At 43.3% G+C, this 12941-nt stretch overlaps 2 protein-coding genes across 2 annotated transcripts; one reads left to right on the top strand and one right to left on the bottom strand.

The window, feature by feature from the left end:
* The first annotated feature begins 428 nt into the window (after window positions 1–428).
* Window positions 429–1954, top strand: LOC106602645 (P2X purinoceptor 3). Its single transcript, XM_014195390.2, has 4 exons — window positions 429–518; window positions 868–933; window positions 1249–1326; window positions 1746–1954. Exons 1-4 carry the CDS (start codon window positions 444–446, stop codon window positions 1866–1868), a joined length of 342 nt encoding a protein of 113 aa, XP_014050865.1. The 5' UTR covers window positions 429–443; the 3' UTR covers window positions 1869–1954.
* Window positions 1955–2341: 387 nt separating this feature from the next.
* LOC106602581 (lectin) lies at window positions 2342–11064 on the bottom strand. Its single transcript, XM_014195290.2, has 6 exons — window positions 10812–11064; window positions 10168–10269; window positions 9048–9199; window positions 4875–5015; window positions 3060–3174; window positions 2342–2798 (listed from the first exon to the last, which is right to left on the bottom strand). Exons 2-6 carry the CDS (start codon window positions 10241–10243, stop codon window positions 2725–2727), a joined length of 558 nt encoding a protein of 185 aa, XP_014050765.1. The 5' UTR covers window positions 10244–10269; window positions 10812–11064; the 3' UTR covers window positions 2342–2724.
* Window positions 11065–12941: the final 1877 nt, after the last annotated feature.

The raw sequence follows: 12941 nt of genomic DNA, 5'->3' as shown, positions 1-12941 counted from the left end.
TTGTTGTTTCTCTCTCCCCTTATCATCGTCTGTTCTCCATCCCCTTCTCCTCCATCTTCTGTCTGTCCTCTCCATCCCTCTATCTTCTTTATATGTTTTATATCTGTCTGTCCTCTCCATCCCTCTATCTCTTCTTCCTCTCAGACCACTTACTAGGTAATCTAATTGAAGGTGTTGAGTATATTTAAAACCAAATACTTTTATACTTTTACTCAAGTAGGATTTTACTGGGTGACTTTCACTTTTACTTGAGTCATTTTCTATCAAGGTATCTTTACAGTTACTCAAGTATGACAATGGGGTACTTTTTCCACCACTGTCTATCTGTATGGTGAGCCCTTGACCTTGAATAGAGGCGTGTCCCCCTGGTACAACCCATGTGCATTGCTCATGTCCTTACTCTCTGTCCACGTTGTGCTGATAGGTATGCTAAGTACTACAAGATGGACAACGGGACAGATTACCGTACTCTACTCAAGGCCTATGCCATCAGGTTTGATGTGCTGGTCAATGGTAATGTGAGTGTTTTTAATGCTGTGTGTGTGTGTTTCTGTGTGATGGGGGATGATTAGAGGGTAGGAGGAAGTGTGTGTTTGTATGTGTATGTACCTGTGTGCGTGAGCACACGTGTGTCTGTGTGAGAACATGTATGTCTGTGGTGTGCATGAATCTAATTGCCTATGTGGGTCCATGACTATTCTACATGTATGTGTTATTTAGATGAGGTGTGATGTGTGTGTGTGTGTGTGTGTGTGTGTGTGTGTGTGTGTGTGTGTGTGTGTGTGTGTGTGTGTGTGGGTTGGGTGGTTGGTTGGTGCGTGTGTGTGTGTGTTTACTTCTGTAAAGTACTTGACTTGTTTCTTACAGGCAGGGAAGTTTAACATGATCCCGACTCTGATCAACATGGTAGCTGCCTTTACGTCAGTTGGAGTGGTGAGCCCTTCTTTTCAGTCGCTACTTTCTATCCACAAAGTATCCACACCGTCTGTAGGCTAGTTTTAAATGAAAACACATCTTCTTCCACCTTCAGTCTCTTAACTTTGTAATAATATTATCCACAGTCTCTATAGGCTGGTTTGAAAATGTATTTGTGCCATGTGTGTCTCTGTCTCCCCAACTGAAGTTATTTCCGTGGAGAATAGTTACTCTCTTATTTCCTCCTCTCTTCTATTCTCCCCTCTCCTCATTTCTTCAATTCCATTCCATTCTACAACCTTGTTTTCTTTCTCTGCCTTGGATTGGTCGCAGGGCACCGTGCTTTGTGACATCATACTCTTGAACTTCCTGAAGGGAGCAGAGCAATACAAGGCCAAGAAGTTTGAGGAGGTAAAGTTTGAGGCGAGACACCAACCCTGCTTACTGTGATATAGATATTTCTCTTAATAACCAGTGTCAGCCTTTGCAGGCCTGGGTCCGCATCTCAGAGTAGGAGTGCTGATCTAGGATCAGTTCACCCCTGTCCCATGATCTTATTCATCGTGATCTAAAAGGCCAAACTGATTCTAAATCAGTAAGCCTACTCTGAGAAGTTGATACATACGGCCCAGAGGAATAGTTGAAACTAAGGGTCAAATCCTAACTTCCATTTAAATCATGCATTGATATCAACTGGAGACTAACTGAAAATTTGACTTAAGTGGAAAATAGGAGTCGCCTGACTGTGATGTGCTCCTGATGTTCTTCAAGTGTATACAATTCCATAAAGTCATTTTCTCTCTCCCCCCAATCTACCATTACTCCATTAGGTATCAGACACGCAGATCGAGAACTCCTTATCCAGCAATGGGCTGTATCGGAGTAGGGAGTTCATTGGAGTAGAGAAGCAGTCAAACGACTCAGGGGCCTTTTCCATTGGGCAATACGGCTAACGGACAGCCAATGGAATGGAGTGTTTGAGGGGGAAAGGGGTGGGTGGTGGCAATTTGGGAAGTTTGGCTGCAAATGTTGGTTTAGGGGTGATATTGCCCATAGACCCTAATCTTGTATCAGTTTAACATTTTCCCCACTAAAGGTTATGGTTAGGATTGGGGAAAGGGAAGCTGATCCTAGATCTGTACCTAGGGGAGACTTCACACCGGATAGAGAATGCATGTATATATAGCATTGTGATATTCCTAATATTTCACATGAACCTGTAATTTACCTGTAACATTTTCATAGTGGAGGTTGTATGTGTAATCCTTAACTCTGCATGGACTATTGTATTTGAACTCCTACCTCTACAAAGTATTAAAGTCTACCCACTACTTAAATAAAAGTATGTGACTTCAATTTTGATTCTGGTTCGATTCTGCCAGAAACTCAAATCCTGCTAGGAACAGACAAACAAAAACTCTAGCTGTTTACTTGCTTAACACTCTTTATTTATATATATTTTTTAAATGCATTTTTCAGTTTGCTAAAAGCAGGCACATCTCCATGTGGTTTGGTTTCACCGTGGGAGATCTGTGGGTTGGGATCGTTGGGGAAAGGAGCAGGGTGAGTCCAAAATGACACCCTATCCGTTATAGTGCACTACTTTGACCAGGGGGCCCATGGGGCTCTGGTCAAAAGTAGTGCACTCTATAGGGAACAGCGGTGTCATTTCCGTCACAACCCAAGAGAGAGGAGCAGGGGACTGGGTTGGTGTTAGACAGACACACAGTCTATACTAACATACCACTGAGAAAGCACACCCAATACATTGCTGCTTCATACTAAGTATGTGAGCGTGGATATTCGTCCTCAAACTCTGTTCTTGAAGGAGCACACGTAGCTCTTCTTGGTGAAACACGTGTGGTCGTTCCATTTCCCAATTTCTAGGAGATAGAGAACAAATATACAGAGAGACAGACAGACAGACAAACAGAAGTTCAAATGTGAGTTCAAAATACCATCTCTTCCCACCACCTTCCAAGAAATGTTTCTTTCACGTTTTTGTCATTTTAGCTGTTAGCCAGTGCATTCAACTAAGGTCGGTGAAAACAAAAACATATCACAGCCATTGCAAGTAAAAACCATCCATCCATCCCTCTCGCCTTCCCATCACTCCTCCCTCCATCCCTCTGTCCATCTCTTACTGCTCCAGTTCATCTCCACACAGTCCTCGCGGCTCGACCAGCGGGAGATGGGCTCCCCAGGGGTCCACGCATCAAAGTTCCAGCTGGAGCCGTCGGTCCACACAAACTTACCAGACTGAGAGAAGGAGGGAGAGAGAGAAAGGTGGATAGAGGAAGAGAGAGGGGAGTGATAGAAAGACCGGTGGTGATAAAAAAAAAAATGTACAGTGCATTTGGAAAGTATTCAGACTCCTTCACTTTTTCCATTTTTTGTTACGTTACAGCCTTATTCTAAAATTGATTAAATAAAACATGTTCCTCATCAATCTACATACACTAACCCATAATGACAAAGCAAAAACAGTTTTTTGTAAATTTTTGCAAACGTATTAAAAATAAAAAACAGAAATACCTTATTTACATAAATATTCAGACCCATTGCTAGGAGACTCGAAATTTGAGCTCTGGTGCATCCTGTTTACATTGATCATCCTTGAGATGCTTTTACAACTTGATTGGAGTCCACCTGTGGTAAAATCAATTGATTGGACATGATTTGGAAAGGCACACACCTATCTATATAAGTTCCCACATGAGGTCGAAGGAATTGTCCATAGAGCTCCGAGACAGGATTGTGTCGAGGCACAGATCTGGGAAAGGGTACCAAAAAGTATTTGCAACATTGAAGGTCCTCAAGACCACAGTGGCCTCCATCATTCTTCAATGGAAGAAGTTTGGAACCACCAAGTCTCTTCCTAGAGATGGCCACCTGGTCAAACTGAGCAATAGGGGGAGAAGGGCCTTGGTCAGGGACGTGACCAAGAACCCGATGGTAAATCTGACAGAGCTCCAGAGTTCCTCTGTGGAGATGGGAGAACCTTCCAGAAGGACAACCATCTCTGCAGCACTCAACCAATCAGGCCTTTATGGTAGAGTGACCAGACGGAAGCAACTCCTCAGTAAAAGGCACATGACAGCTCGCTTGGAGTTTGCCAAAAGCCCCCTGAGGACTCTCAGACCATGAGAAACAAGATTATCTGGTCTGATGAAACCAAGATTGAACTCTTTGACCTGAATGCAAAGCGTCACACCTGGCCAATACCATCCTTACGGTGAAGCATGGTGGTGGCAGCATCATGCTGTGGGGATGTTTTTCAGCAGCAGGGACTGGGGGACTAGTTAGGATCGAGGGAAATATGAACGGAGCAAAGTTCAGAGAGATCCTTGATAAAAACCAGTCTCTGAATGTCCTTGAGTGGCCGAGCCAGAGCCCGCACTTGAACCCGATCGAACATCTTTGGAGAGACCTGAAAATAGCTGTGTAGCGACGCTACCCATCCAACCTGACAGAGCCTGAGAGGATCTCCAGAGAAGAATGGTAGAAACTCCCCAAATACAGGTGTGCCAAGCTTGTAGCGTCATACCCAAGAAGACTTGAGGCTGTAATCACTGCCAACGATGCTTCAACAAAGTGCTGAGTAAAGGGTTTGAATTCTTACGTAAATGTGATATTTCCGTTTTTTGCAAAAATGTCTAAAAACCTGTTTTTGTCATTATGGGGTAGTGTGTAGATTGATGAGGGGAAAAAAACAATTTAATCCACTTTTGAATACAGCTGTAACGTAACAAAATGTGTAAAAAGTCAAGTGGTCTGAATACTGTAAATGTAGATATTACGACAGTCATTGTTCAATGTTAAATGTTGTTCTGCAAAGCTTCTCTCTTTCCCCTTCTACCGAACATGTCACTCTTTCCTCCCACATGAATTTACCTCCCTCCACCCACTATCCGCCCTGTCTTAATCACTCCTTCCATCCATCACTCTTCCTCTCCTACCTGGAAGAGTTCGAAGCCTCCCAGCCAGATGCGAGGGCTTCTGGCGTTGTTCTTCATCACCACGCAAAGCAGGTTGTCGTTGGCTTGACTGTTATGCACCGACACCAGGTGGCCACCGGGGGCAGCAGACCTGCACTGTGTCTGAGAGGGATGAGAGAGAAGAGGAGAAATAGGTGGTGGGAGGAGAAAGAGTGAATTAGTGAGAGAGAAAGAGAGATTGGGAGGAAGGAGAGAGAGAGCGAGTAAGCAGGTGCTGACGTAGTGATTTGGAGCCCAAGGCCACTTTGGAGCCAGTCAGAGGCCACTCTTATGCGCATGCACCATTTTCTTTTCATGGGTAATTAACTATAAAAATGCATTACCTTTTAATGTGCCAAGAACACAACCAGTCATGATGTTTTATCTGATTGTTAAACAAATCACTTCAAAAAGATGGTTGCCTTCGCACGTTTATCCCAAATAATTCCAGCATCTGAGCTGTGCACCTGCCAAATTTCCTTCAATTCGCAAGTGGCTGAAACTATCTCACTGAAGAAAGCATCCAAGCAAGCGAAACAAGCGGACTCTAATTATGTGACTTGTTAAGCCACCCCTTCCCGTTCTTATCCCGGTAATGGGATTGCTTGACAAGATACATGGCGCGAAATTCAAAACAGCAAAAATCTAATAATTTCAATTTCTCAAACAATCACCTATTTTACACCATTTGAATGATAAACATCTCCTTAATCCAACCACATTATCCGATTTCAAAGAGGCTTTACGGCGAAAGCAAAAAGTTAGATTATGTTAGGAGAGTACATAGACAAAAAATTACACACAGCCATTTAATGCAAGGACAGGCGTCACCAAAAGCAGAAAAACAGCTAAAATTATGGACTTACCTTTGACAATCTTCATCAGATGACACTCCTAGGACATTATGTTAGACAATACATGCCTTTTCTGTTCTATCGAGTTCATATATATATCCAAAAACAGCATTTTACATCGGCGCGTGACGTTCAGAAAATGTATCTCCCCCATAACTGTCGGTGAATTTACAAAAATACTCATTATAAACGTGACAAAAAATGTCTAAATATTCCATTACCGTACTTCGAAGCATGTCAACCGCTGTTTAAAATCAATTTTTATGCTATTTTTCTCGTAAAAAAGCGATAATTTTCCTACCGGGAGTCGTTGTTTTCATTCAAAGAGAGAGAAAGTAAACATGGTGTCGGCTCGTGCACGCGCCTCCAGTCTCATTGTCCTCAGATCGACCATTATCCAAATGCGCTAATGTTTTTCAGCCATGGCCTGCAAAGCCACCATTCATCTTTCTGGCGCCTTCTGAGAGCCTATGGGAGCGTTAGAAAATGTCACGTTATGCCAGAGATCCCTTGTTTTGGTTAAAGATGATCAAGAAGGCCATGAAATGGTCAGAGAGAGCGCTTCCTGTTTGGAATCTTCTCAGGTTTTGGCCTGCCAAATGAGTTCTGTTATACTCACAGACACCATTCAAACAGTTTTAGAAACTTTAGGGTGTTTTCTATCCAAATCAAACAATTATATGCATATTCTGGTTACTGGGCAGGAGTAGTAACCAGATTAAATCGGTACGTTTTTTATCCGGCCGTGCAAATACTGCCCCCTATCCCCAACAGGTTAATAATCTTCATCAGAAGGCACTTCCAGGCATCCCAGGTCCACAATAAATGTTGTTTTGTTCGATAAAGTTCATAATTTATGTCCAAATAACTCAGTAAGCTACTCAAAATGTAGGACGCGCGTGGAAAATGTGACGACGAAAAGTAAAAAGAATTATCTATTTACATTCCTTCAAACATGTCAAACGTTGTATAGCATCAATCTTTAGGGCCATTTTAAAGTGAAACTTCAGTAATATTTCAACTGGACCATTCCTGTGTCTTGAAAAACGTTTTGGAACAGAGCTTCCTCTCTCGTGAATGTGCGCCAATGAAGTGATGTCCTTCCCTGGGTGACCAACTTCCCAGCCTTCTCATTCCGTCTCTGTTCATCATAGACGCCTCAAACAAGTTTCTAAAGACTGTTGACATCTAGTGGAAGCCTTAGGAAGTGCAAAATGAATCCTTAGTCACTGTGTGTTCCATTGGCAATGACTTGAAAAAACTACAGGCACAAGATTTTCATTTCCTGCTTGTATTTTTCTCAGGTTTTTGCCTGCCATATGAGTTCTGTTATACTTACAGACACCATTCAAACAGTTTTAGAAACGTCAGAATGTTTTCTATCCAAATCTTCTAATATGCATATTCTAGTTTCTGGGCCAGAGTAGTAACCTGTTCAAATTGGGTATGTTTTTCATCCGGCCGTGAAAATACTGCCCCCTAGCCCCAACAGGTTTTAACTCCTGAACTTATTTAGGCTTGCCATAACAAAGGGGTTGTATACTTATTGACTCAAGACATTTCAGCTTTTCATTTTGTATTCATTTCAAACATTTTGAAAATCGTACTTCCACTTTGACATTATGAGGTGTGCAGGCCAGTGACCTCAAAAAAATGTAAATTAATACATTTTAAATTCAGGCTGTAACACAACAAAATATGGAAAAAGTCAAGGGGTGTGAATACTTTCTGAAGACACTGTATTTGTGAACAGCCATCCACAACAACCACAATCTGTAAGGCTAAATGAGAGAGCAGCAGTGTGATTCACAACAATGTGCTATTTAGATATCAATAATAAGTGATATCCGTATCACTGCTGTCTTTCTTACCACCGAGCATTTATTCAAGTTGGATCATCTTTGGATGCCAACAGCAGTCACACCATTGGAAGACATACTATAGCTTGGACAGTAGTATATAAAAGCCTATTCCTGCTCTTTTCCCGCAATCCATCAAACGCATTTGGTGTGTCATCATCGTGGTGTATGACTTGTGGTCAGACTCGCTCAGGTAGAACAAACGTAAACTTTTTTCAATGCTGATTTGAATGTAAAAAAAAAAAATTCTCACAAACATCCTTTCTGAATTTAAGAAGCAACCCTAGAAGTAATCATCTAGTTTTTCAAAAGTATCTGTAATCTGATTACAACATTTTAGCTGGTAACGTAACAGATTACAGTTACTGTTTTTTTTTGTAATTTGTTACTCCACAACCCTGGAGGTCGTGACAGCGACGTGATTTGGACGTATGACAACACGAGATCACTACTAAACTAACATATGGAATTGTTTTAAGATGGTCATATCAAGGATCATTTAGATATTTGATTTAGAATTTTAGGACCCCTGTAGGTATAATTTTTGGATTGTTGTTATAATTTGATGAAACATTGCATTTGGCCTTACTGCTATTAGCCAATAGAAATGCTTTGAATAACACATTCATACATGGAAAAACAGATAGTCAACATTAAATTAAAAGGATGATCTGAGAGATATAGGACTAAGAAAGCTAAGGAAGAAATGCTAATCATTTTTACCATGTTACCGAGTCCCGTGACACTTGTGGGGGGACGTACAGTAGAGCAACCGAAACACCATCGTGTTCGTGACTGTTTTATGTTTCCATAGAGGGGTCATATACATTTTCTAGGCCAAACCGTTAGGACGCTACAGACGTTTTTGTGAGAAGACCGATTTTCGAGATTGTCTCCTGTAGCTTTACCTCAGCCACCTTCCACCGCCGGTGCAGAAGGACGACATCAGCGGTTGAGGTGGATTGAGACAAAGGCCATGCAAAAACACAGAAATCTCTAGTTTAGACACATTTTGATGGGGATTTTTTTTATTTACTTTTTTTTTTATGCCTCAAACAATGCATGGGGGGGGCCTCAGCGGATAAATATTTATATATTTTTATTTTAATTATGCCCAGGTCATGAGGCTTCTTGATTTTTAACCTTTATTTAACCTTTATTTAACTAGGCAAGTCAGTTAAGAACAAATTCTTATTTACAATGGCGGCCTACAAATGATGTGAGGCATGAGGCAATTGCCTCTTCTGCCTAATGGTAAGTCCGCCAGTGGGAGTAAGATGAATACATTAGAAGACACCTCTAATTAAGACATTGGATTTAAACTTCACTTCACTGTATTGCCATTGTATTGGAATGGACAGGCTGACTGACTCCAGGTAGAGCAATAACATGCTTTGATCATGTTATAATGTCCTTCTCCTGTTATATAGAATGTTGTTTACCTCCGCTTCGGTGAAGTTGAGAGGAGCCTTGAAGTACTTGATGCAGTAGGAGCCCAGCCTGTACCAGTCTTCATAATTCTTCAGGTCACAGGCTTTGGGCATGTCACACGCTGCAGTCTCCTCCTGGAAATACACTCGAGCATCATCGCCACCTAGGGAACAATGAGGGAATAACTACTCTCCTGGGGCCTTATATACTTAGAAAACAGCCACAAGCTGAACATTCCTATGACACTCACAGGCCGCTAACAGAACTCTCCCATTCCATAATTCACTAAACTGATCAATGCGCACACCATATAGCCCAGGGGCCTAAGAAATGCCTACCTAAGACCTCTTATTTAACCAGGCAAATCAGTTAAAAACAAATTCTCATTTACAATGACGGCCTAGGAACAGTGTGGTTAACTGCCTTGTTCAGGGGCAGATCAACAGATTTTGACCTTGTCAGCTCAGGCATGCGTTCTAGCAACCTTTCGGTTACTGGCCCAACTCTCTAACCACTAGGCTACCTGCCGCCCCAATATTGTCATTCTACTATTATTGTTTAGTATATATTGCATATTTTAACATTGTATTACATTAAAAGTATTGTGTTAGTTTAGGGTTTTACTATTTGATCATAATCTATCATTGTACATGGGTGTGCAATTCAGTCTATGACTGCTAATAACCAACATCTACTGCAAAACAAATACTGTAAGTGACTACATTTGTGTAAAGAATGCATCTCATTTTCATTTGGACATGAAAGAGGAAAGCACATTTTCAGCTTTAAAACAGATTATTTTTTAGAATGTGTGGTTAATAATCATCCTGAAAAATTGAAATAAAACTTTCAGCACTATCATCAAAACCAAGGGTGCAACTTTCACTGGGGATGGGGGGGACTGCATTTTTGTCCCCCCCAGTTTTATAATTGGAATGTGATACAAAATGAGGCAACGGTTTGCTTTAGGACCATGCGGACGAGCTGTCGGGTAGGCTGTTTGGAGTGTTTATCTGACTGGATTGAAAAAAATTATAATAATAAAAAATAAAAAGTAATGTCTCCCCACTTCTAAAATCAAAATTGTGCCCCTGATCAAAACACATACTGTAATCAATGCAACTCTCTTACCGGTACTTCTGTGGAATGTCAAAGCCATTTTTGTCCCAAGTAGTGACATCATCACAATCAGGCTGACAAACTTCATCTTGGCTTCCTCTGATTCTGCGTTTCCTAAAAACAAACAACTCAATCAGTAACAGTTTCCTTTATATAAATGCATTTACAAATAAATCGATTGTATTAACCTTTATTTCACCAGGTAAATTATCTGAGAGCATAGTCTATAGCACTATGCTATGAATGACATTAAAACAAATCTCTTGTTCTCAAATTGACTGTGGCTGGCGATTTATAAATACCGAGCCCTGACGGATAGTTCATTTGAGTGGCTCCGCGCGCTAACCGATTGTAAGTGCCACAGCCTCTGGAACAATCGGCAGTCCCATTTGACAACAAAAGACTTGCTTGCCCCGGTCAATTTGACAACAAGAGTTTGTTGCCCAATAAGAAGGATGCACCATTAGAATGCAATTTTGTGTGCCCCAATAAATAAATATTGTGAAACACTATCATTCCACTATTACCGTAGACGTATTAAAGACATTTTCTGAAATTACAATGCAACAATAATACGTATAGCTCCTTTAAAAAAATGAACGCAAAGCAAAAAAAAAAGGAACATTTGCACAATGTAATCTGAAAAATTACCTTACCAGAGTGTGGACTAGGTTGCTTCTCTCTCTTTCTCTCTCCCTCTCTCTCTCTCTCATTTGGTACTCCCTTCTTTTTATAGCAAATGTAATCTCACTTCCTCCCTGTAATTCTCACCCCGTCCTTACAGATACCATAATGTCTTTATCATTATCATCATTATCAAGTTCTAATAAATTGTTTGATAAACTGATGGATGGATGGATTCATTGATTGATTAATGAATTGTGACATATTTTTTGTATGCAGTTTGCGTACAGTTTGTCATAAATGTTTTGTGTCCTCAAAATACCCTCCCCACCTCTCTACTCCTGCGTCCTAAATGGCACCCTATTCCTGTGGGTTCTGGTCCAAAGTAGAGCCCTATATAGGGACTACAGTGCCATTTGGGACGCAGCCTTCCTGTTGACATTCTGTTGTGGTGTGGTGACACCAGCAAGTTTCAAGTTTCATGTTTTATTGTCACATGCACAAGTATAGTGAACTGCTTACTTGCTAGCACAATGAACTTGTAACGCCCTGGCCATAGAGAGGGGTTTTTTGTTCTTTATTTTGGTTAGGCCAGGGTGTTACATTGGGTGGGCGTTCTATGTTCTGTTTCTATGTGTTTGTATTTCTTTGTTTTGGGCCGTGTGTGGCTCCCAGATCAGGCACAGCTGAAGTTCGCAGCTGTTGATTGGGAGTCACACATAAGTGCATGTTTTTCCGTTGGGGTTTTGTGGGTAATTGTTTCTGTTCATGTTACTGTGTTTAACGTGACAGGACTGTTTTGGTTGTCTGTTTATTGTTTTGTATTGTATAGTGTCCGTTTTCTCAATTAAATATAACGAACACTAACTCCGCTGCGTTTTGGTCCGCTCTCTCTAAAGGCAACCGTTACAGAATTACCCACCAAACCAGGACCAAGCAGCGGAGGAGGAAGGAGCAACAGGAGAACAGCTTGATAGACTCGTGGACATGGGAACAGATACTGGACGGAGAGGGACCATGGACTCAGGCTGGGGATTATCGCCTCCCGCAGTGGGAGATTGAAGCGGCGAGAGCGGAGAGGCGATATTATGAGGAGAGAGAGCGCAACGAGCACGAGAGGCAGCCCCAATAATTTTTTTGGGGGGGGCACACGGGACAGTCGGCGGAGCCGAGGTCGGAACCAGAGCCAGTCGGGCTGACATTGGAGGTGAGCGAGGGGTACGAGGCAGAGACTGTGACGGAGTTAATGGGGAAATTAAAGGAGAGAGAGATGAGAGAGCTGCTAGTTTGGTGCATAAGGCACGGCATTCGCCCTACGGAGCGTGTCGTGGAAATGATGTCACCTGAGGCAGCTCTCCATACTCGTCCTGAGGTGCGTGCTGGTTGTCTGGTGAAGACTGTGCCTGCGCCCAGAAACAGGCCTCCTGCATGTCTTCCCAGCCCTGCACGTCCTGTGCCTACGCCCAGAACCAGGTCTCCTGCATGTCTTCCCATCCTGGTCAAGCCCGTGCCTCCTCCACGGACCAGTCCTCCAGTGGGTCTCCCTATCCTGGTCAAGCCCGTGCCTCCTCCACGGACCAGTCCTCCAGTGGGTCTCCCCATCCTGGTCAAGGCCTTGCCTCCTCCACGGACCAGTCCTCCAGTGGGTCTCCTCATCCTTGTCAAGCCCGTGCCTCCTCCTCGGACCAGTCCTCCAGTGGGTCTCCCCATCCTGGTTCATCCTGTGCCTCCTCCAAGGACCAGTCCTCAGGTGGATCCCTCCACCCTGGTCTCTCCTGTGCCGCCTCCTCAGAGCAGGCCTCCAGCGGGTCTCCCCAGCCTGGTGAGTCCAGGGCCTGCGCCCAGAGCCAGGCCTCCCTCATGTCTCCCCAGCCTGGTGAATCCTGGTCCGGATCTGCCAGAGTGGCCCGCCTGTCCGGATCTGCCAGGGTGCCTCGCCTGTTCGGATCTGCCGGAGAGGCCAGCCTGTCCGGAGCTGCCGGATTGTCCCGCCTGCCCGGAGCTGCCGGATTGTCCCGCATGCCCGGATCTGCCGGATTGTCCCGCCTGCCCGGATCTGCCGGATTGTCCCGCCTGCCCGGATCTGCCGGATTGTCCCGCCTGCCCGGATCTGCCGGATTGTCCAACCTGCCCGGATCAGCCGGAGTGGCCCGTCTGCCCGG

The sequence above is a fragment of the Salmo salar genome, chromosome ssa04, assembly GCF_905237065.1.
Source record: "Salmo salar chromosome ssa04, Ssal_v3.1, whole genome shotgun sequence".
NCBI lineage: Eukaryota > Metazoa > Chordata > Actinopteri > Salmoniformes > Salmonidae > Salmo > Salmo salar.
Note: the sequence above shows the minus strand (reverse complement) of the source record. Positions and strands in the feature narration are given on the sequence as shown.

What these genes read in the sequence shown, in the direction of transcription:
- LOC106602645 (XM_014195390.2), top strand. Translation starts at nt 444, where the DNA reads ATGGACAACGGGACAGATTACCGTACTCTACTCAAGGCCTATGCCATC. An exon ending in ATGTGCTGGTCAATGGTAAT is followed by an intron (nt 519 to 867) that starts GTGAGTGTTTTT and finishes TGTTTCTTACAG; the next exon opens with GCAGGGAAGTTTAACATGAT. An exon ending in AGGCCAAGAAGTTTGAGGAG is followed by an intron (nt 1,327 to 1,745) that starts GTAAAGTTTGAG and finishes TTACTCCATTAG; the next exon opens with GTATCAGACACGCAGATCGA.
- LOC106602581 (XM_014195290.2), bottom strand. Translation starts at nt 10,243, where the DNA reads ATGAAGTTTGTCAGCCTGATTGTGATGATGTCACTACTTGGGACAAAA. An exon ending in TCAACTTCACCGAAGCGGAG is followed by an intron (nt 5,016 to 9,047) that starts GTAAACAACATT and finishes CATCCCTCTCAG; the next exon opens with ACACAGTGCAGGTCTGCTGC. An exon ending in TGTGGAGATGAACTGGAGCA is followed by an intron (nt 2,799 to 3,059) that starts GTAAGAGATGGA and finishes TCTATCTCCTAG; the next exon opens with AAATTGGGAAATGGAACGAC.